The sequence below is a fragment of the Saimiri boliviensis genome, chromosome 1 (genome assembly GCF_048565385.1).
Source record: "Saimiri boliviensis isolate mSaiBol1 chromosome 1, mSaiBol1.pri, whole genome shotgun sequence".
NCBI classification, from domain to species: Eukaryota; Metazoa; Chordata; class Mammalia; order Primates; family Cebidae; genus Saimiri; species Saimiri boliviensis.
In genome coordinates this window covers 49,953,389-49,976,921 of record NC_133449.1, presented here as the reverse complement: position 1 = coordinate 49,976,921, position 23,533 = coordinate 49,953,389, and the positions used below count along the sequence as shown (strand labels likewise).

Here is a 23,533-nt window from a genome sequence, read left to right as displayed (position 1 = left end):
CTCATGCCTGTAATCCCAGCACTTTGGGAGGCCAAGGTGGACAGATCATGAGATCAGGAGTTCAAGACCGGCCTGGCCAACATAGCGAAACCCCATCTCTACTAAAAATACAAAAAATTAACCAGGCATGGTGGTGAACACCTGTAATCCCTGCTACTTTGGAGGCTGAGGCAGGAGAATCACTTGAATCTGGAAGGTGGAGGTTGCAGTGAGTAGAGATCACGCCACTGCATTCCAGCCTGGGTGACAGTGCAAGACTCTGTCTCAAGAAAAAAAAGAAGTGTAGCATGGGGTGGCGAAAGGACAAACTTCAGAATGTCCAAGGCCTGTTTATACCTTAGGACAGACTAGAATCCTTACCATTGCTGAACAGGCAGTCCAGAAAGATCTAGCCCCAGGCTAACTCTCTCTAGCGCCCTTTGCTCCAACCACAGGCCTGCATTGAAAGAAAACTAAACTTCCATGACTTACAAGAAATACTGCCAAGGAGGGAAGGCAAAGGTGTCAGTGTGACTCCACTGTGGCATGGAGGATGTATCTTGGCTCTAGACACAGGCATATTGATCTCTTGGCAGGAAGCCCCTTGGAGTGGAGGTGGAGCACTCAGGTGGGGGAGCTTGAGGTCACTGGTCACTAAGATCTTTCCTCTGCTCTGAGGCCAAGCGAGTCAAGTTTCCTGAGTCATCTGACTGTGTCAACTGTCCTGGGGAAGAATGCAGGCATAGCTGGCCCCCGAAGAGATTCATTCCCCACTGTAATAAGTGCCTGGGTATTTTATCTATCCCTTTTGCTAGTTCTGTCCACTACCCACCAACACAAAAAAGTACACATTTATCTTGTAGGCATGTCATTGAGGTTCCTGTGCTGAGTTATAGCATGTGGGTGTGTGTTCCCAAGGGTGAGGAGGGAAGTGTTAATTCCACATACCAGTCAATTATACGGGTAAAAGGTGCTCAGCAAACAACAGGATGACAGGAAGTAGACTTTAAAGCAGGCGCAGAAGACTTAGAATTTCTCAGGTCCCACCCCTAGAGATTAGACATTGGCAATAGGGAACATTTATTGGATACTTGTCAGGGGTCAGGCCCCACCTCGGCTTGATTGATAAGTAAATGAAAACAAACTTTTCCTTAGAGTGAGACACACAAGCGAGGCAGGCGGAGAGTCTTGAAAAACTAGAGCTTCACTAATTTGAGAGCATGAACCAAACTGATTATTTGCCTTGTCAAGATTCTTTCCAGGCCATGGCTCACATGATAATCCTAGAGCTTTGGGAGGCTGAGGTGGACAGATCGCTTGAGTCCAGGAGTTTGACACCAGCCTGTGCAAAATGGTGTAATCCCGTTTCTATTTTAAAATATATATATGTATATACATATATATTCTTCCCAGAGCAGTCAGGTGTGTATAAAATGCTGACCCCTGGTGGACATTCTTGAACTACTCTTTTACCTCCACGTGAAGGAGACTCAAGAGGCAAGATGTCAAAGTTAATCTTCCCTCTTTTTAAGCTTGCTCAGATTTAAGGCTAAGAACACAATAGATTCGTTTCATTAGCTCCAGAAACTTTTATGAGAGAACTGGGCTTAATATCAAGCATGTTGAGATTTACTGTTGTGGCTTAGGGATTTCATAGTTATGTGAAGAGAATGCGCAAAATTATTTGGTTTCCCCAAGATTTGCAAGAATTTTACCCCAGTTTGACACTCCCCTTTTGTAGCCCAATTTGTGTCCCCTTAAAAGTGAAGCTTGAAATGTATTTTGGCCGGGCGTGGTGGTTCATGCCTGTAATCCCTGCACTTTGGGAGTCTGAGGTGGGTGGATCACCTGAGGTCAGGAATTTGAGACCAGCCTGGCCAACATGACAAAACTCATCTCTACTAAAAATACAAAAAATTAGCTGAGTGTGGTGGTGGGCACCTGTAATCCCAGCTACTTGGGAGGCTGAGGTAGGGGAGGCAGAGGTTGCAGTAAGCCAAATCACACCATTGCACTCCAGCCTGTGCGACAGAGAGAGACTCTGTCTCAAAAACAAAAGAAAAAGAAAGGAAAGAAAGAGAAAGAAGGAAGGAAAGAGAGAGAGAGAGAAAGAGAAAGAAAGAAAGAAAGAAAGAAAGAAAGAAAGAAAGAAAGAAAGAAAGAAAGAAAGAAAGAAAGAAAGGAAGGTGTTTTAGTCAGCCTGTAATTGAGAAAACAGAAAATCTTCTACCTTCAACCCAAATTAACATATAGTCAGAATGTACGGCTGATGCGGTAACGAGCCTTTCTCTGAAATTAAAGACCGTCTCTGTCCTTTGTATTGACAGACGCTGCTAAGGCCAGGCAGGAGAGCTGGGAGGACTTGACCTCAGGGTCCCTGACTCAGTAGCCATATGGTCCAGAGGGCCTCAGCCAACGTCTTTGTCCCATGCCCAGATCAAGTCAATCAAGAATCTCTGGGTGGAGGAAGTCGGGCATTTTTTTAAAAAAAAGCTCCTGCAAATCAGCTTAATGAGGACATATGTCTAGTTCAATTCCGTCCTTTTATAAAACTTGAGGACTTAGGGAGAGGAGGTCCCTTGACATAGGGTCTCCCAGCAACTTTATAGGAAAACTGACTCAACTATGGAAGACTTGAATTCAGCCTTGAATTTTCAGATAGTTGTCCTTGATTCTGTAGTGTTGTAGTTGGTCAGGCCCAGAAGTGACAGAAGAAGCCACATTCCTCTTAAGGTTTGCTTGTCTTCCCTCTCTGTGTTTTTCTCTCCCATCTCAGCCCCTCCACCTCCTGGTCACCTGGGCACCGCCTCCTAATTGAACAAAAGCCTCACTTAAACATGAACACAGGCCTGGCTTTCCTAATCCACGGCCCCTGCCTTGTGCTGTATAAATAAGCCAAAGATGGCCTCTGTGTGCTGGCCCCTTGATTATTAATTTCTTCACTGCAGGCTGAGACTAGACCTGAAATACCCCACCAAGCCAAACTCAAATGTTTGCACATTCATTTGTTTTAAACATAGCCCAGACAAGCCTATTTTAAGCCATTTAGAACCTTCCTGCTCTGCATACTCCATGAAACTATACCCAATATCTACTGGCCAAGAATAAGTCGCAAGCAGAAGGGCCCCAAGCCACTGCAGCCCACAGGAGCTCTCTGATCCGCAGATTCCCTGCCGTGCTGCTGGGTGACTTCTGGCCATGTAAGCCGCCTTTCCAATTCTCTTCTTTCCTAGGAGTTATCTTGCCCTCCTTCCCTTCTGAGTAAGGACTTCATCTCCACGCTATAGCCTCCTTGATGGACTCCTGTTGTGAAGGACCATTTCCAGTGCAAACCTGATAGAGCATCACCCAGAAAGCCTGTGTGTGCTACCACCACCTCGCGGTCATATCTTTTTCCTTACCCCCCAAATCTCTGGAAAATCCTTCGCTCTGGGCCCTTCTTCCCCTCTTCTAGGCTTCCTTCAAAAAATTCCGAGTCCCCAGTCTTCTCAAATTTGCTGGCCAGTCTAATATTGATATATCAGTGGCTAAGTCATTTATTTACCAAATATTCACTGAGCACCCAGTATATTGCAAGCATTGGCCTTGGCACTTGAAATGCACTGTAGAAGAAAGCAGAAAAAATACCTGCATGGGTTGAGCTGACATTCTAGTAGCATCATGATGGTTTAAAGTTTTTCTTCTTAGGAATATTTTACGGAATACTTAAAATGAAAGTTTTAAAATGTGGGTTTTCTATTTGTTTTAGATAGGGTGTCACCCTGTCACCCAGGTTGGGGTGTAGTGGCACGATCTTGGCTCACCACAACTGTCACCTCCCAGGTCTGAGCTATTCTTATGCCTCAGCCTCTCAAGTAGCGACGATTACAGGTGTGTAGCACCACGCCCAGCTAATTTTTTTGCATTTTCAGTAGAGACAGGGTTTTGCCATGTTGGTCAGGCTGATCTTGAACTCCTGGCCTCAAGTACTCTGCCCACCTCTGCCTCCCAGAATGCTGGGATTACAGGTACGTGCCCCCATGGCTGGCTAGGAAGTGTTAGGAAGGGAGTTTTTGGTGTCATCAATGGGCTAGTGGGATAGAGAGCAGGGACATGGGCTAGGTTTTACAGTTAGGAGAACCCCTTTATGCTAGTGCAGATGCTAGAGGTCATACACTGTGTGACTGATGCATTTTAACACAGTGCTTCTCAAATTTAATGTGCCTGGGAGATCTGGTTAAGACGATGACCCTAAATCAGTAAGTCAAGGCTGAGATCTGAGAATCCGCACTTTAACTCTAGAAGCACGCTGATGCTGCTGATGCGTGAACCACACTTGGACAAACCAGGCTCTAAAGCGAATCCCTTTGAGCACTGACTCTTTTAGGACTAATAGTAATAATATATACTACTCACCACAGAAAACTATCGCAAAGATTAAGTAACTTTGCAGTAACTCATCATTCCCTATTATTTGCATTTTGTGATGAGAAAACTAAAGCTCCGAGGGATTGGCTGGCTCGCTTATGAGCACGCATTGCAAACAGGAAAGTCAGAGTGTGACTGCAGAGTCCCAGAGTTCACCCATGTGACTGTTTTGCTGCCTTGCCTGTTTCTAACCTATAGCTTGCTGCTTGACCTAGTTTGCATAAAGAGTCTTAGCCTATGGTTTTACCTTCTGTAACATGAAAGGAGGCTGCATATAGAGCCTCGCAAATGTTAGCTGCTATTGTTGTCATTAAGCCTTGATGAGTTTTCTGCCTTGAACCTCCTCCTTTTACCAGGATTAAAAATATACCAACCACACACACCCTTTTATCACTCACACAGCACTTCACATATGTCATTACATTCCATCCCTGTATTTACTGTCCCCATGGGGCAGGTGTGGCTACACCCTTTTTTTTTTTTTTTTTTTTTTTTTTTTGAGATGGAGTCTCGCTCTGTCACCCAGACTGGAATGCAGTGGCGCCATCTCAGCTCACTGCAACCTCCACCTCCTGAGTTCAAGTGATCCTCTGGCCTCAGCCTCCCGAGTAGCTGGGACTACAGGTGCAGACCACCATGCCCAACTAATTTTTGTATTTTTAGTAGAGACAGGATTTTGCAATATTGGCCAGGCTGGTCTCAAACTCCTAACTTCAGGTGATCTACCTCACTCAGCCTCCCAAAGTGCCATGATTACAGGTGTGAGCCACCGCGCCTAGCTGGCTACTCCCATTTTATACACAAGGAAGAGAAAGCTCAGAAATGTTGGGTGACCTCATCAACCAATCTAGAGAAGACCTTAAACATTTCCTCCAGTTCGTTGCCTTTTAGGCTGCTTAGCTTAATTTGCGTTTAGTACTGAAGTCTCCTTTTCAACCAAAGTCCCATAGGAAGCCCAGGTTGTAAAGCAGAGAAAAGCAGAGGGCTCTGTTGGGAACAGGGCTCGAGGGATGAATCCTGGTCCATTTAGCCTCTGTAGGGCTTTCCATTTCCAGAGCCCTCAGAGAGAAGGGTCCAAGGAGCTCTGTTTGGAAAGTCCCCATCCAAGTCAACACTCCAGTTGAACAAGTGAGGAACAGGCCCCCCAAAATGAGATGACTTAGCCAAAATCAGACAGCAAGTACATGGCCCCACTAAAGTCTGCCTCTTGGACTCCAGAGACCAAGCCCAGAATCCAAAATAAATAACCTGGGCAAGAAAAAGGACCACACTCCTCACTCGCCTGACTGTTCACTGAGGAATGTTTGATAAGTGGTCACTCCCGGTCTTGCGCTTTCACCTATGGGGCCAAATTCAATGCTCCACTCACTAATCTCATAATCTTCCAGATGTTCCTTTCCTTACGCCCTGATTGAGGGGGGGAGGGCAAGTCTTTTTATTTCACAGATATGTGAAATAAAATATACACACAAAAAACTGCCTAACTACATCTATGCCAAGAAATAGAATGTTGTCTGGACCCTAAAAGCCTCCAGGTGCTCCTGCCTGCCACTCTGTCTCCCAGGGTCCAAGCTTCACCAGGCCTTCAGAGGGAGCACGACCTTACTTCTCTGCATCGCCTGTTTCCACAGCCCTCCACACGACAGCTCCACGTTGCCTGTTTTGAACCTTACAGAAATGGGATCACACTCTATGCATACTTTTGTGATTCTCGTACCCATATTATGTTTGTAAGATTCATCTGTCTTGTGAGGTGCAGCTGGCTGTAATTCATTCATTTTTTTCTGCAAGGAGCATTGTGTTGTGTGCAGGTATGTGATGTACGAATTCGTTCTTCTGTGATGGGTGCTTGGGTTGTTTCCAGTAGAGGCTATTGTGAACAATGCTGCTCCACATCTTTTTTGCAGGGAGATTTGCTCTCATGTTATCCAGGGAGAGTGAGACTAAAGGAAGGAAAGAACTCTCAGAGAAGAGGCAGCCAGGCCCCAGCCTCTGGGGTGAGAAAGACACGTTGGTCTTTCAATTTCCCCAGCACTTTATACCCCAAGCCTGTCAAGGCCAAGGACATGGTCAACAATATAGACATTTCCAAGGTTTTATTGTAAAACAGAGCTGAAGTCACAGGGAGTAGGGAACTTTGCACCTAACATATACAGCACTCATTCGCGTATACAGCACTCATTCACTGAGTACCTGCCAAGAGCGAGGCTAGGTACTCAGCCCTGCAGGAAACTGAGACACACACAAGTCATGCTCCCCGCTCTGCAGAGCTCCCAGCCTAGTGGGGAAGACTGGCAGAGCCACAGCCATCTTTCATACAAATCTCCGAGTGCCAGAAGCTCTACAATGTCAAGGAGCAATTCATTCTTTCCGGCAGAGGAGGAAAGAACTCCTAGGAGCCACATTTGCTCAGAGCCTTTGGAGTTGACAGGAGGTAAAGTACTGCAGGCAGCTGTAAATGATCTGGAGTGGAGATGGAGCTCGGAGCCTGGGCAGCAGTGCCTGGACAGAGGAGTCCAGATTATGGAAGTGTTTCAAAAGGCGGAAAAATACATATACATATATATATATATATATGGGGCCAACATGGTACCGTAACTTAAAATTTTTACAAGTTTGGACATTACAAAAAGATGAATAAAAGGGAAAAGCTACCATCTACTTTTACCACCATTTCACATATGCAGGAACATCTTAAGTTCTCAGCCTCTCCCAGGAAGAACATCGTCTCCAAAGGAAGGGCTCTCCTTCACGTGGACTAAAAGAAAATCATGAAATCCTTAACTTTCATTTCCCACAAACCCTTAGAAAACCTTCCTCATGGACTGGCATTTGTTTGTAAAACAGGGTGTGGGAGCCACTTGGTGGGGGTCAGCAAGTGGCCTGATGGATCTGGGGCCATGGGTATGTGGAGTGAGGGAGGAGAGCAGAGGGAGTCCAGGCTGGGCGGGTGGTTGGGGTTTGAACCTAGACGCAGAGGTGACACGGAAGGGCTTTGCGCAGGGGCTGCTGTGCTCTGATTCACACTTTAGAAAGACTATTCTGGAAGCAGCATGGAGGCTGGTCAGTTGAAGAAGCTGGAGGCAGAGTCCTGTGACTGAACTCTGGTGCCTCCTTCTTAGGGTCCACCCTGCAATGGCCGCTCCTCAGTGCCCCCTTGGCCGGGAACCCTGGGGCAAGGGGACTGGCAGTTCCTGCAGTCCTTGCCATGCTAGGATGGGAACAGGCAGGTCTGGGCAGTACTACTCATCCTCCTGGAAGTAGAACTTGGTGACCATGGCGCCCTCGTTGGGCATATTGGTGAGGCTGACGGGCTGGTCGGCTTCCACCGCCGTGCAGAGGAACCAGCCCGGGCAGGCAGCAGACTCGAAACTGGTGGTGGGGCCACTGTCTGAGCGGATGAAGGTGAAACGCTTGTCTTGCTTTTTGTTCTTGCTCAGGTCAGTGATGTCAACTGCCTGGAAATCAAAAGATGGGCAGGTGAGACCTCGGAAGTTCTGTGCTGCCTCCCTCTCCACCCACACCATGACATGGCCCTCTGGACAGCCCAGAGTTAGTACTGGGGAAAGCCTGTACCCTAAAAGCCCCCAGATGCTGCTGCCTGCCACTTGATGGGACCCTGAGGCCCAGGTTTTTCAGGACAGCAAAGACACAAAGAGGTCGTCCCACTGTCACACCTTGACTTGGGAAATCTAGCCACTCTGGCCTCGGAGCAGCAAGTCTGGTAAATACATGGCATTGTCAGCAGAAGCCAAGGCCTGTAGAGCCGGTGTTCTGCCAGGGTTTAAGCCTCTGAGGAGATGGGATGGTGGTGTGTTACATGCAATGTCCTAGCCATCCCCCTCCTCACAGAACAGGCAGTCACCCTCCACAACAGTGTTCCTGCCTACTGGCGAGGAATGTGACAGTGCCACAGTGCAGCCACTCACATTGAGGTTAAGGTTGCATCCAACGAGCCCCTAAGACAAAGCCATCTTTTCCCAGGGCTTGATGTCATGTTATATTTAAACCCATTAACATAACCTGAGATCAAGGAGCACAGGGCCCTGGGTGCGGCACCAACTAATCAATGTGATTGGAAGAGAAAGGTCCTGAGGATGGGCGTTGCTAGAACAGGGCAGGTCCAAGTGGGTCAGGGGCCCTTGAGCAAGGGAGTAGCACAGAGATTCAGGTCCTGTGGTAGACCGTTACAGTGGTGGCTCCCCGTGACCGTGCCACCTGGTGTTCACACACTTATGTAGTCCCTCTCACAAGGGGCTAGACTTAGCCACATGACTGGCTTTGGCCAAAAGGATGATGCAAACAGAAGTTTAATAAGCGCCTGCACATTGAGACTTGTCTTTTTGGAATAATCGCTTTTGGAAGTCAGCCGCCATGCTATAAAGAAGCCCAAGTTGACTCTTGAACACTGAGAGATCACATGGAAAGAGATCCTGGAGAATGAGAGACCATTGTTGATGCCCAGTGCAAGCCAGGCTCTCTGCTGAATGCAGCTGCCAAAGTGACCCCAGCATGTTCCACCATGTGGAACAGAACTACCCAGCTAATCCTGCTCAATCCATAGAATCATAAGAACAAACTGTGGTTGTTTTAAGCCACTGTGTTTTAGGGTGATTTGGTATCCAAAACAGGTTTTTACCTCCAGCTGGAGTCTGGTCTCATCACCAGTCTTGACACAGGACAGGCACATCTTCCCTCCATGGATTCCCAAGAACAGAGCATGAGGCTCAATGGGTACCACATCTATCTTTTCTGAGGAAGAACAGAGCGAGGGTCAGGTTAATAGAAGAGGAGATAGCACTAGTGAAGAGACCCTGGGTGTTATTCTGTCTCCCCTGTTCCCCTAAAACTAAAATCCCAAGGTTAGAAGGGTAAAGAGCCCTCATCTTCCTGGTCTGCATCTAAACAGAAGATTAAACCAAGCACACTATCCAGTTACTTCTAGAGGCCTGAGTCTCCTAGATTTTGTTCCATGTGATTTCCATCCTTCCCTCACTTTCCCCAGGATACCTCTGCTCCAGGTGAATAGGTGTGCTGCCAAGGGGCAGGGTAAATGGCACAAGGCCATGAGTGGGGCTCCACAGGAGCCTGGGGGTCTCTGAACCTCCTCTTTCCCTAAGAGGCCTCCATGCTCTCATGTAGCAATAAAAATCTCAGCCTCTCCTAATGACAAGTGTGTTCATTAGGAGAACTACCAAGACAGATACCACTTTCAGAGCGGGGCAGCAGAGGCAGAACAAGGGAAGAGGAAAGGTGGGCGGTTGGAGGTAATGCCATCCTACACCACCGAACGGGGAGTGAAAACATCCTAGATGGCTGGAACTGAAAGAATCGCACATCCTGTTGTCCCGCTGGCATCATCCCACTAAAGGGAAAGCTGAGGAACAGAGTGGGTGACGCTTCTCAAAGTTCATCCAGCTTATTTAGAGCATGAACCACAATATGGCAGAGTATGGTATCCAGGAATAAGAGACTTAGTCCAGCCTTATACATGGTGGATTAATTTGGGATTGGGTTAGTGTTTGAACAACATAGGAACATGGAAGCTTTCACAGGCATCGGAGGAAGGGAAGGGTCAACCTTGCTTTCTGGTATCTTCCCTTCCCAGCTGTGGCCCTGGGATCACTGTGCCTATAGGCATTGTCCCCTGACCTAGACTCTACTTCTCCACGTCCTCTTCAGGCTGCCCTCATATATGCCTGTTAGTGGCCAGGCCCTCCCAGCTTCAAACTTGAGTACAAAGACCCAGCAAGGATTAGGACGTTGCACCCAGGGTCTGTGCAGGCAGGCCATGCTGCTGCAGACCGAGGGGCAAGGTGACCCGATGACCACACACACTGGCTTTCCTGGCAACCACTCACCTTCTAAATAGACATTCGGTCCTTGCAGGTATCCAGCAACTAGTTGGTTGTTCCTCAGGTAGAAGGTCTTCTGGTTAATATCCCAGATTCTGAAAAGGCACGGACTCCGCTGCAGTGCACAGCCGCCATGCACCCAGCCTTGCACTTGGCACCTTCCTGTGTCCCCCAGAACTTGTCAGATTTGCATCTAACTCTTCCAGGGGTATGGTGTTTTTGTATACCCATGGCATGCACAGATGAGAAAACTGAGGCTGGAGCTGGTTAAGAGGCAGGCCCAACCCTCTCAGCTGGTGAGTAGTGAGCACGTGTTCGACTCCCCTCCCCACTTGCTTCCCATCTTCAATTCCCGGGGCAGGCCCTTCTGTTTCAACAAAGCATGCTGTAGAGCAGCAACTTCCAAAGGAACTTTCTGGGATGCAAAATGTTCTTTAGCTGCCCTGCCCAGTAGGGTGGCCACTAGCCACGTGTGGCTATTGAGCTCTTGATATGGATAGTGTGACCAAGAGTCTGGATTTTAAATTTTCTTCTGTTTTCACTCATTTAAGTGTAAATTTAAATAGCCACCTGAGACTAATGGCTACCACAACACCTAGTTAGACGTTTCCAGAGACAGAGCACCTTGCAGCTAACTTGCTCTGAGCCTTGGACCAGGCGGGTCTGTCCCTAGAGCCTTTCCTCCATTAGCTGGTAACCTGCTCAGTGTCCTGCAGGGCCAGCTGCCCTTGGGAACAAGCTGGCTTCCTCCTCAGCTCAGCCAGTGACCTGTTTCTGGGTCCCAATCCTTTCTTCTTGGTAAAGGGCCTCTCTGGTTGAGAGCAGGGCTCAGACCTGTGAGATGTAGTAAACAGAGCCCCAGCCAGCATGACCTGGAACCTGCACCTCATCTCCTCACCTGTGAAGTGTGGCTAACTGCACCCACCTCATCAAGTGGCTCTGAAGAGCCCACGAGCTGGTTGAGTGGTGGCTGAGCAAACCAAAGTGTTTTGCATATGTGAGCATTGGCCAGTTTGTGATTACCCTAGTTTCTAGATTTAGCCTCAGTCTGGAAAGATTAAACACTGCCTCCTGGGGCCTCCAAGGGGATCTCCTGGAGCTTCTAGCTGATCAGAGCTGGCGGAGGCAACCCGGGGAAGCAGACAGTACGCACATGTGGAAGGAAGAGGCCTGTCACTCATATACCCATAGAGCCCAACCTGCAGCCTCGGCCCAGACAAACGGAAAAATCAAAAGGGGGGAAAAAGTCACCCCAACATGATTTCACTGCTGGAATGTCACATGGCAGAGGACACGCACAGCAGCCCTGTCATTTCTATCGGCATCACCTCTTTACAATAGTGATGATCTCACAAAGCCCCAATTCCATTTTCAAATCACAGTGGTTTTCAGGATCTTTACAATGCACAGAATACTGTTATGCCATTATCTGTGCATCTAATTTTCACAACAACCCTGTAAGGCACACAGGGAGTTATTGTGAATCTCATGTCACAGATGGGGAAACCAAGGCCCCTGGAGAGCGGAACCTTCCAACGTGTCAGGGCAGACAGGCATTGCTCACATCGGTCTAGGCCTTTGGGCTGTGCCCTGCCCCTGGTGCCCCTCTCTGCTTCTCTGGCAGCACATTCAGCCAGGCCTAAATCCCAGCCTCACTCCTTGGCATGCATTTATTACTAACTGAGTTGCTGAGCCTCTGGGAAAGTAAGCCAGCCCTCCGGTCGTACTATCCGCATCTGGGATATTTTGAAATACAAGTCCCGAAGCCCATGCATGCAACAGCCTTTTTCTTGAATAATGGACATTCTCTCCAGCCCAAATTCAGTTCTCAGGCCCTACAGGGCCTGGAAGCCCCAGACAGCTGTGATGTGTTTCCAATCTCCAGCTGAGCCACCCTCACTTCCTCCACCTCAGGGTAGCCTTACCTGAAGGCTTGCATCTTGCAGGGTCTTTTCCCACAGGGGCGGCCGACTGTTTCTGAATGGAACAGGAAGAGGAGGAGAGAGATTAGGTGACTGCCGAGGCCCCTGCAGATTTCCATTCTGTGACTGTAGCAAGGCAGTGGACTGCCATTGTGGGCCCGGAGTTGCGGTTTATAAAGAAATAGTCACTCACCCAAGCTAGGCGACTGCCACCCTCTCGCACTCTGAGAAGCGGAAATACCCTCCTCAAATTTCCAAAACGAGAAACCCTGCTGTTGTCACTTTCAACCCCGCTAAGTGTCGCAATGGAGTGTTGTAACTGATTCCCTCCCCTTTTTCCCCTGTGCAATTTCCCCAAAATTGAGATTTCTATTTCCCCTTCATTGAGTTCCTGGGAAGAAGAGCACAATGAAAACCAGACTCCTCCTGTGCCTGACAGGTACCCAGAGTCTGTTTGTTGACTTTTTAGAAAACAGATTTGCGCAGAAAGGTCCCTTTTTCATAATAAAGTGGTAGGGATCCCCGCACACGGGGCAGTCTCGTGTTACTTTGTGTTCTTTGAAGGATGGACAGCCTTGGACCTTGGACCATAGATTGGCAAACATTCCGTAAAGGATGAGATAGTAAATATTTTAGTTTTTGAGGGTCACGATCACTCAGCTCAGCTTCCTGTTTCACAAAAGGACATTGGCAATGCATAAATCAATAAGCCTAGCTGTGTTCCAATACAACTTTATTTGCAAAAGCAGGGGATGGGCCAAATTTGGCCCGAGTCTGCTGACCCCTGCTGTAAAGTGAGTCCTTCCTGAGAGGTGCTTTGAAGGCAACTCTTTTCCCATTATCTTACATCTTTAAAGTTATGGCGGGACGATGGCATAACCTCAGCACTTGGACAGGAATGGGTCTAAATTCATCTTCTGCCACTTGCCATGTGCCACCTATGTGACCTCGAACAAGTGATTTCATTAGCTGGGCCTCTCTTCACTCTCAGAATGAGGGTAATCATGTCTTCTTCACAGATGGAAGAAAGGAAGGAATAGAGGGAAGAAGAGAGAGAGGAAATAGGTATAGGGAGGAAAAAGAGCACTTCTGGTCCATAGTGGGCTCCTTCCTTACATTTTTTTGTTTGTTTGTTTGAGACAGAGTCTTGCTCTATCACCCAGGCTGGAGTGCAGTGGTGTGATCTTGGCTCACTGCAACCTCCGCCTCCCAGGTTCAAGCAATTCTCCTGCCTCAGCCTCCCGAGTAGCTGGGACTACAGGCACATGCCACCACGCCCAGCTAATCTTTTGTATTTTTATTAGAGACAGGGTTTCACCATGTGGCCAGGCTGGTCTTGAACTCTCCTGACCTCATGATCCATCCACCTTGGCCTCCCAAAGTTCTGGGATTATAGGCATGAGCCACCATGCCTGGCTCCTTCCTTACAATATTCTAGACAGGAAAAAGGTAAGCATGCTCCTATTTTATATGTAGGAAAAGGTTGAAGAGAGTTTCTGTATGATCTATGGGATCGACAGTGCCGGTGCAGAAACACAGGTTGTAGTGTTTTAGAGCTGGACGGGAACTTGGCAATCATCCTGTCCCAACCTAGCATTGTTTTCAAGAAGACTCAGAAATACTTAGACAAAAAAGCAATCTGTCTAAGGTCACACAGCTTGCTGATGGCAAAGGTATGCGGAGAAATCCAGGCCTTCTAACCTCTAGCCCCCCACACTTGATTATTAACAAATGCTTCAGAAATGTTAAACCCTAATATTCAACACACTCTGGAAGTGGCAAATAAGTAGACAGGTTCATATACATCACCTCCTGCAGCTAGTCCTCACAAAAACAAACAAACGAACCAACGAAATGGTTCCTTGGCCTTAAAGGAAAGACACTATTTCTCTAACGTGTTTCAAAAAGGATGGGTGAGCTAAGCATGGTGGCTCACGCTGGTAATCCCAGCCCTTTGGGAGGCCACGGTGGGTGGATCAGGAGTTCAAGACCAGCCTGACCAACATGGTGAAACCCCGTCTCTACTGAAAGTATAAAAATTAGCCAGGTATGATAGTGTGCACCTGTATTCCCAGCTACTTGGGAAACTGAGGCAGGAGACTCACTTGAACCTGGGAGGTGGAGGTTACAGTTAGCCAAGATCATGTCATTACACTCCAGTCTGGGCAACACAGCAAGACTCCGTCTCCAAAAAAAAAAAAAAAAACAAAAAAAAAAAAAAACAAAGAAGTATAGTTACTCACTCAAGGTCACAGCTTGGGAGGACAGTACAGGAATACAGACAAAATGTCAAAATATTTACTACTACAGCAGTTGATTTTGATGAGTCGAACTTTATTTTCAACCAACAAATCAGAATCTTTCTTTCAACCAACAAATCTTTCAATCAACTAATCAGAATCAGACACCTTGTGTCCAAAGTGTTAATCCTTCAAAGGAGGAAAGCTATGAATGAATTTCCCAAAAGTTTAAAGAGCTTCTCCTTCAGAGGAAATAGAACACTTCTGCAAAAAGGTGTGTCACCTCCCTGGATGATGGGTTTGACAGGCAAAATCGCATGTTTGTATTCCTGTACTGTCCTCACAAGCTGTGTGACCTTGAGTGAGTCAGCCATCCTTTTTGAAACACATTCAAGAAATAGTGTCTTCCTTTGAGAGCCAAGGAAGCATTTCATTGGTTCATTTGTTTGTTTTTGTGAGGACTAGCTGAAGGAGGTGATGTATATGAACCTGCCAACTTATTGCCACTTCCAGAGTGTGTTGAATATAAGAGTTTAAAATTTCTGAAGCATTTGTTAATAATCAAGTGTGCCACTTTATCATCACACCCTCTGAAAGAGAAGACAGCTAGCACCCAACTGGGGTAGATTCTCTCCTATTTGTCTTTCTTCAGCCCTCCTGAATTGGAAAACCATATTTCTCTCAAAAGTGCCCTTACAGATTGCAGAAGAGAAGTGGTTTGCCAAGGTAGGGTGAAGAGTTCCATCCTGGCCACTGCCCTCAGCCGATGTTTCAAGTAAAAAGTCCCACCCACACCGTGGCTCCTGGGTAAATGTTTCTCTGACCACAGTCTGAATTCAGAGACAGAGTATTCTCCTGGAGAAAAGCTGCTCTGGGATCCTGGAACCTCCCTGCTCTGTGTCGTTTCCGCACTGTCCTGAGAAGTGTCCCAGCATGTCCTTCATGTCCTTTCTCGATATGCAGGGGGTGAGGGTCGGGGTGGTCCCTGGGGCAGGAGTTATGGAGTCTAGGTCTGAATCCTCCTGTGTCATTTCCAAGCTGGGCCACCCCCCGCAATGTGCAGAGCCTGTCTTGGTCTCAGTTTCATTATCTGATAGAGCTAATAATAGAAGCCACGTGATTGGCTGCTATAAAGATTGAATGAAATGCTGCACATGATGAATCACGCCCTGTCCTGGCACTCGGGGAATACTCACACAGTGGCTTTTGCGTATGCTTCTTTACGCAGGTAAAGAGGGAGAGATTAGGCACAATGCCCCAGTCCCTTGCCCCTGCCCTGCACTCCCAGCCTTCCTGCTCTGTATCCTGAATCACCCTCCTTTCCCAGTCCAGTCTCAAGCCTGCTCTGACTCCAAAGGAGGGGGCTGTCAATCACTGAGGCTTAGGGAGAGGAAGAAAGGGGATAGGGAAGCTCTCTCTCTCTCCTCACGCTTCTGGCCACAAGTCCACTCTTGGTTCCGTCTTATTTCACCCAAACAGTTGGCGTCCTTATGATTTCTGCCCACAGGAAATTTCTGACTAAGCTTATTCTCAGTTTTGGGTCCTCAGCCCCCCATTGCCCCAATTCTGCTTCCTGGATGAATCTTTAAGACCACAGCACATAAATGACTCCGTCTTCCTGATCAGCACCCACAGCTTTCCTGGGAGCTCCTGGTCATCACAATCGCATCCAGTGCCTTCTACGTGCTGAGCACTGTGCTACCAGACACTATTGTGTAAGGTAGTGTCTAACAGGAGTGTCTAAGCCCCATGTAAAGGGGTTTTGGTGAAGTAGAGAGATAGAGAAACCAGGCTGCCCATGTCTTAGGAAGGACACTGCACTGCTGTAAGGAGACACATCTTGTGTTGATGCCTATAAAGGTTTAGCACAGCCGTCCACATGGGAAGTGTTCAATAGATGTTGGCTATTTCTCAATGTTGGTTAATTGCATCTTTCAGTTCTAGGATTTCAATTTGGTTCCTTTTTTGTATCGTTTTTAGTTCTCTGCCAAAAATTCCAATCTTGTGTTTTAAATTTTTAAGCATAATTCCATAGCTCTTTTAAAGGCTGCCCCTGATTCAAATCCATGATTTGAATCCCTGCTGGCTTTCCTTCTATTGCCTATTTCTCCCTAATACACGGGCCATCTTGCATGTGCCTGATTCTGTTTTATGGACTGCTGAATACCTTATATTAAACACTATAGAAGTCATTCAAGGCCCTGGGTAATTGTTATCTGTATCCTGAAATGCTTCACTTTTGCTCCTGCTGGGCAGGTAGGCCAGGAGCCTTTCAATGACAGGTAACCTCTACCCTACCAGGACTTGAGATCATTCAGAGGTGGGCTTCGGTACCTGCGAAGGCTGACCCAGATTTCCAAACTGGCTGGGGATTATCAGGTACCCTCATTGTATGTAGGATATAAGGTACAAATTTTATCTCCCCCACCAAATTCCATGAATGCTCAAAAGCTCATCTGACATTTTTGAAACCAGTAAATGTCCCCAGGAGTAAAGGGTCCCAGTGCTGGGCTCCATCTCACTGGGTTCAGGCAGTTCCTCACAGCTTTGGCCATTTGCTGATGCCTCCAAAAGGATCTTTTGGAAATACGTTTTGTCTAGCTTTTCTAGTTAATCACAGGAGGACAGTTGGTTGTAAATAACCTAGACCAGAGGTATCTGACATAATCTACTTTTAAAAAGTCTTATTGGCCAGGCGAGATGGCTCATGCCTTTAATCCTAGCACCTGGGGAGGCTGAAGTAGGTGGATCACCCGAAGTAAGGAGTTGGAGACCAGCCTGGCCAAAGTAATGAAACCTCGTCTCTACTAAAAATACAAAAATTGGCTAGGCATAGTGGCGTGCCCTTACAATCTCAGCTACTCAGGAGGCTGAGGCAGGAGGATCACTTGAACCTACGGGACGGAGGTTGCAGTGAGCCGAGGTTGCATCATTGCACTCCAGCTTGGATGAAAGAGTGAAACTGTCTCAAAAAAAAAAAAGTCTTATTATTCAGGATGGCTAGAGTTTGAGTAGCATTGAGAGGTAGGGGTAGGAAAAATGATATGAAAAGTTGGGTGAGATCCAGAGAAGGAATGCCCTCTAATGCCACCCCAGTGAGCTGGAAACTTATCTTTTAAAGAATTGAAGAAGAGAGTAATGTTGTCAGCTGTGTTTTATAAAGGTCGTGTTGGAGACAGTGGACAGATGGAGTAAACTTGGATGGGGTCATTGAGCCTGAAGGTAGGGCAATGGTGTGCTGGTAAATGTTTAACAATTGAATCTACAAACAAAGTTTCCATTTGCCAATTTCCATGACTTAATACTCTCACCATCGATAATTTCAAGCTACTGACATGATATCACCGAATGGGGAGCTGGGGAGACATAGACACAATTGGATCCTGCTGGCTGCAGCACCCTAGAGAGTCGGGGAGATTCAGTCCTTCTAAGGGGAAATTGCCTCCACATTTCTCAGCTGCAGCCTCCCTCCTTCTCAGCCCAAATGGCTCACCCACAAGTTCCATCCCCCTTGCAGAAAACAATCCTGACTGACAAATCCAATTTGTTGGGAAGCTTTAACAAATCTCAATACAAACATTTTCATCTGGGCCTCCTGGAGCTGCATGTGTGTCACCCAAGCTCTATTTGTAAAATGTTGGCATCCAGCTTTGGGTGCACAGATGATGCACCCTGCCTTGTAAGAGCTTCATCTCATATTTAATGGCTTCAGCCAACATTTGAATCCTGAGTGTCACAGCACACACAATACAATATGGGCAATATTGCTGTCCAAACTTTGTAAATTTTTGCTAAGATAATGCTACAAAGACTCCAGTTGCTCTTTCCGAGTCATGGGTAAATATTTTTGTACAAAGAAGAGAAAGAAGCTTAAGAAATACAAACCCCCAGGGTATAATCTGATGTCTTCTTTTTGTCAGTCCTCACTGACCCAGCCCTGTCAAGTAGCTGAGTTAATTTTAACCAAATCCAGCAACTTATTAGAAGCTCCCTATGGCAGCAGGTGTAGTTTGGAGATATCTGTCCCCCCGAGCACCTCTACCACCACGCTGCAGTCCCTAGGCATGCTGCTATCAGAGTGACCACCTCTGCTCTCCTGGATGATGAAGGGTATCAGGATATGCTGTATAATCCAACTGTTATCAGCAAGAAGCTACTCTTCTCTCAGATCTAGGTGGTTAACTTACTGTGACTCCTTTCTGAGGTTCAGAGCCTTCCAAGACAATTTTTGCCCCAGGAGTTTATGGGTAGCTATGGATCTGCACTGAAACTCATTACTTATGCAGTTATCTTGTGTTTTCAGAGGTACATGTTTGCTCTTGCCTTCTTGGTTTTGATGATTAGTTTTATAATCCCCCTGCAGGCAAAAGGAAAGGGAGAAGAACAGACACCTTGGGGAAGAGGACAAACGCGCTGATAACCTGTTGTGTTGTAGGCTCTGTGTTACACTTACACACAGATCCCCTTGTGTCCACATAACAGCTGTGCAAAGTGGACAGATATATTGACGCCCACTTTCAAAATAGGTATAAATTCATAGTCACTTTATAGAAGAACTCAAGTTTCAGGCTACTCTGTCTATGGAGTGGTCATTCTCTTTTTATTTGAGACAGAGTCTCACTCTGTCGCCAGGCGCCAGGCTGGAGTGCAATGGTGCGACCTCGGCTCACTGCAACCTCCGCCTCCGGGGTTCAAGCAATTCTCCTGCCTAGCCTCCCGAGTAGCTGAGACTACAGGTGTAAGCCACCACGCTCAGCTAATTTTTTTGTATTTTTAGTAGAAATGGGGTTTCACCATGTTGGCCAGGATGGTCTCAATCTCTTGACCTTGTAATCTGCCCGCCTTGGCCTCCCAAAGTGCTGGGACTACAGGCATGAGCCACCGCGCCCAGCCCGGTCACTCTCTTATTCCTTTACTTTCTTAATAAACTTACTTTCATTTTGCAAAAAATAAAAAAAAGAAGAAGAAGAACTCAAGGCTCAGAAAGATTAACTCACTTGCCCCAGATCCTGGCCAGGCCCAGTTTTGTTATTTCTTCCCACACTGCAATCCTGCTAAAGAGGCCACTGACTTTTTTTTCTCTATGCTTCATTGCATGGTTAACAGAAGCAAGAATTATATTTGTTCCTATGGTGTTTCTTTTGGGCTGAACTCACATCTCATAGAGTAACTATTTAGTTCTTAATTGCTTGAAAAGTGGGGGAGGATTTTTGGTAATAAAGAAAGAAATGACTCTAAACCCTCACATAGGTTACAGGGAAAGCTCTTTACCTGGTTATGGACTACAGTGACCAATTACCTTGATTTGTCCAGGGTTTTCTTGACTTTATTACTGAAAGTTCTACACCTTGGCAAACCCCTCAGTCTCTGAAAAACTGAGATAATTGGGTTATTCTAAACTATGAACCATTAAAGGGCACTGGCACCTCTGGTGGCTGCTGCTGCAAATTGCAAGCACAGTGAATTAATTGTACCCTGCCCGTGTAGTCTGTTTTCATTTTTTATTTATTTATTTATTTATTTATTTATTTATTTATTTATTGAGATGGAGTTTCACTCTCATTGCCCAAGCTAGAGTGCAGTGGTGCAAACTCATCTCACCACAACCTCCACCTCCAGTTCAAGCAATTCTCCTGCCTCAGCCTCCTGAGTAGCTGAGATCACAGGTGTGCACCACCACACCTGGCTAATTTTGCATTTTTAGTAGAGATGAGGTTTTTCCATGTTGGTCCGGCTGGTCTTGAACTCCCAACCTCATGTGATCTGCCCACCTTGACCTCCCAAAGTAATAGGATTATATGCGTGAGCCACTGCACCCAGCCTGTAGCCTGTTTTTATTGGCAGAGATGTGATCCATTTTATTAGACAACAGATAGATAGATAGATAGATAGATAGATAGATAGATAGATAGATAGATGCATACATACATACATACATACATACATACATACAGCAGTCACACAGTAGTGTTCAAAAACCTTAGTGAGCCTGCCACTCAGGGAAATAGACCATAGCAGATATAATAGTAATCAATCATTTTCATTCTGATCAAGTTAATTTTTAATTAAACCATTCATCTTTAATTTCTTTCAACTACATGATCAAGATATTGTATCTAGTAGCCTAAAATTGCTTTCAAACTTGGATCCTAAAAAGGATTTACCCTTTTAATCATCACTGTCTTCACCCTCCACTTCTCCTCCACTTCCTTCTTCATATGAGTCAGCTGTAAGCTAAGTGGTGGGACCCCATTGTGTAGAGAGAAAGCAGAGGTCAAGAGAAATGAACGACTAGTCCAAGATAACACAAAGTGTATGTGCATGGTTCCATCTTTATCCTTTACCCTCTGTTCTCACCCTTCCAGGTTCTAGTCAGTGTATGCATCCCCCTAACTTTTCTCTTCTTGGTACCCTGTTTTGTGCTTGGCAAACGTTCGTACCTCCCATATTGCTGACCTTAGATGGAGAATGTGGTTCCTCTGTCCAGGGAACATGATGTCTTCACTAAGCTCACTTGTACCTGTTTCCCCATTTCAATCTAATTCAAGTTCACACACACTTATTTAGTACCAATTGTGTGTCAGTTCAAAATATTTTGGATGAACCATTTTTAAGCATAGAGATTTATTTCTTCACAATATATCACTATCTGGTTCTAAGAGTGGTTCCAGCATCCTACTTTATACATTTGAAAAACACATAAGACTATGGGCTAACATTGTAGCACAACCCACCAATGGACCATTGTACCCACTAGGGGACAGGGGAGGATCTGCTGCCCCTGGAATAACAAATAATAAATCAAGCAGTTCCCCACTCCATGATTTCATCCAGTCTCTGTGCCTCCATATCATAGTGTAGTGGTTTGAAGACAGATTGTCTGCAGTCAACCAACCTCCTCCTCTTATACTAGCTGTCTGGCCTTGGGCAAATTACCTAATCTCTCTATATCCATTTCCTCTTCTGAAAATGTGAGCAATAATAGTCTTTTCTCACAGAGTTATTGAGAGTGTCCCATGGGATAAACCATGTAAAGAATTCAGCATGACACCTAGCTTGTAGTAAGCACAATGGAATGTCCGTGAAGACACATTAAGAGCTGACATTTCCATTGTGCTTACTACAAGCTAAGAGTTTTTCAGCTTCCTCTAGACCTCCTCTTAACACCCAGAAAGGACAATAAGGAGAGTAAGATCCAGAAGGAAAATGGTTTGCTCATTAGGGAACTTTTTTTTTTTTTTGAGAGAGAGAGTCTCACTTTGTTGCCCAGACTGGAGTGTAGTGGCATGGTCTTGGTTCACTGCAACCTCCGCCTCCCAGGTTCCAGCAATTCTCTGTCTCAGTCACCCAAGTAGCTGGGATTACAAGTGTGCACCACCACACGCAGCCAATTTTTATGTTTTTAATAGAGACAAGATTTCACCATGTTGGCCAGGCCGGTCTTGAACTCCTGACCTCAAGTGATCCACCCACCTCAGCCTCCCAAAATGTTGGGATTACAGGCGTGAGCCACCGTCACTGGTCTCAGGGGCCAATTTTAAATTAGAAACTTAAAATTTGAGTCTACAGACCAATGATCCTGAGAATCTGTTTCTTTGCCCCACGCAAATCCTAACCAGAGGTTGCAAACTGGAAGCTTATAAATTAAATATTTTATCCGCTTGTTTTATTGTTTTATTTAGTCAGAATACTATACATAATGAAATCAAAATATCTGACTCTTCTGGAAAAGTGAGAAGTTCTGGCCACCTTGGCCTGCATTCTCTGGTGACAACCATCTGGTAGAACTGACGAGTGCCAAGCTTAATTCTCCACTCTCCCCGCCCTTCCCTATCAATCAACCCTCAGACACTGTGGCTCACTGCCATATTCTATCAGTATTTCTCATTGAGCTCACACTGTTCTTTCTCTAATTTAACAGAACTGTTTCACCAATGTCCCTATTCTATCAACAGTGGAAAATGACTCACGGACTCCGAGTACCCCATGACTTTTGTCACAGCAGTTACACCTCTCTGTTCACTTCTGTTCACCTGCTGGCCCCGCAGGCACTAGGCTTGCAGCCCCTGTCTCAGTCATCATTCCCAGGGATGCCTTCCTGTGCCCAGGTGCCCCAGACAGGCCTGGAGCTCCATGCACCTAACATTTTCCTGGATACCTGCTCATCAGAGCCTGAAAGCATTTGGTAAACACCAGTGGTAGACATTTTCCTCTCTCATTTCTCAGTTGGAAATATAAGAGTGGAAGGAGCTTACCTAAAGCCATGAGGAGGGCCTGATAGGACACGAGGTCTGCTGAGGTCTTCCAGACTCTGTCTCTAGACTGAGCTGCTGCTCATAAAATAGCATCCAGGCAGCACCTGGGCCACAGCCCCTCCCAGGGTGGAGCTGCTCCTCCTTCCAGAGCACCTCAGGAGGAGCCCAGCCTCCCCTCCCACACACTCACAAAGGGCTGGCCAGCCCGAGGAGATGGGCCGGCTGATGGCTGACCCGATGCCAAGCAGGCCCAGTTTCCAGAAGGGTGACTCAGGCTAGCAGAAACCAAACTGGTTCTTATCTGTGCAAGATGAGAGGTCACATGTAGAGAACTGAGCTGGGCCTTCGTGCTTACCCCAACCCTGACTACTGCCAGCTCATGCTTGTATACACACATTCATTCAAAATGTATGTGTTGGCTTAATCCTGTGTGCTAAGCACTCTTTCAGGCATTGGGAACAAACCAGACAAGGTCCCCAGTGCTCTAACGGAGGAAAACAGACAAGAAACGAGTTACCAAATAAAATAACCTCATAGGGCATATGTGCTATAGGAAAAATCAAAACAGTATATGCGTTTGAGGGACCTAGAAGGGGGTGGCTATTTTAGGGAAAGTGCCCAGGGAAGCCCTCTCTGAGAGGGTGACATTGGAATGTCAAGGCAGGGGAAGTTTATTCCAGGTGGAGGGAACAGCAAGGGCAAACGTCCTTGGGTGGAGACCCTTGTGGTTTGTTTAAGCACCATGTGGAAGCCATAGCTTAGGGAATAACAGGGTCCATCCCCACTTCCAGTTACCCACATGCCTTCTACCTGGCCTCTGCTGTGACATTGTCCACAAGGCCAGATACTCTCTCCCTGCTTTCTCTAGAAGCACC

The 23,533-nt window shown here is 46.6% G+C and overlaps 1 protein-coding gene across 4 annotated transcripts; it reads right to left on the bottom strand.

Annotated features, from left to right (window-relative positions):
* Nucleotides 1-6,467: 6,467 nt before the first annotated feature.
* Nucleotides 6,468-22,744, bottom strand: IL1RN (interleukin 1 receptor antagonist). 4 transcript variants are annotated; one of them, XM_010330340.3, is made up of 5 exons: nucleotides 22,659-22,744; nucleotides 12,167-12,218; nucleotides 10,248-10,336; nucleotides 9,026-9,138; nucleotides 6,468-7,844 (listed from the first exon to the last, which is right to left on the bottom strand). In XM_010330340.3, the coding sequence occupies exons 1-5, from the start codon at nucleotides 22,666-22,668 to the stop codon at nucleotides 7,629-7,631; spliced, it is 480 nt and encodes a 159-aa protein (XP_010328642.1). In that variant the 5' UTR covers nucleotides 22,669-22,744; the 3' UTR covers nucleotides 6,468-7,628. The 4 variants fall into 4 exon arrangements, with proteins under 4 accessions (XP_010328642.1, XP_074253167.1, XP_010328644.1 ...); XM_074397066.1 differs by lacking the exon at nucleotides 22,659-22,744 and adding an exon at nucleotides 18,591-18,761; XM_010330342.3 differs by lacking the exon at nucleotides 22,659-22,744 and adding an exon at nucleotides 12,357-12,582.
* Nucleotides 22,745-23,533: the final 789 nt, after the last annotated feature.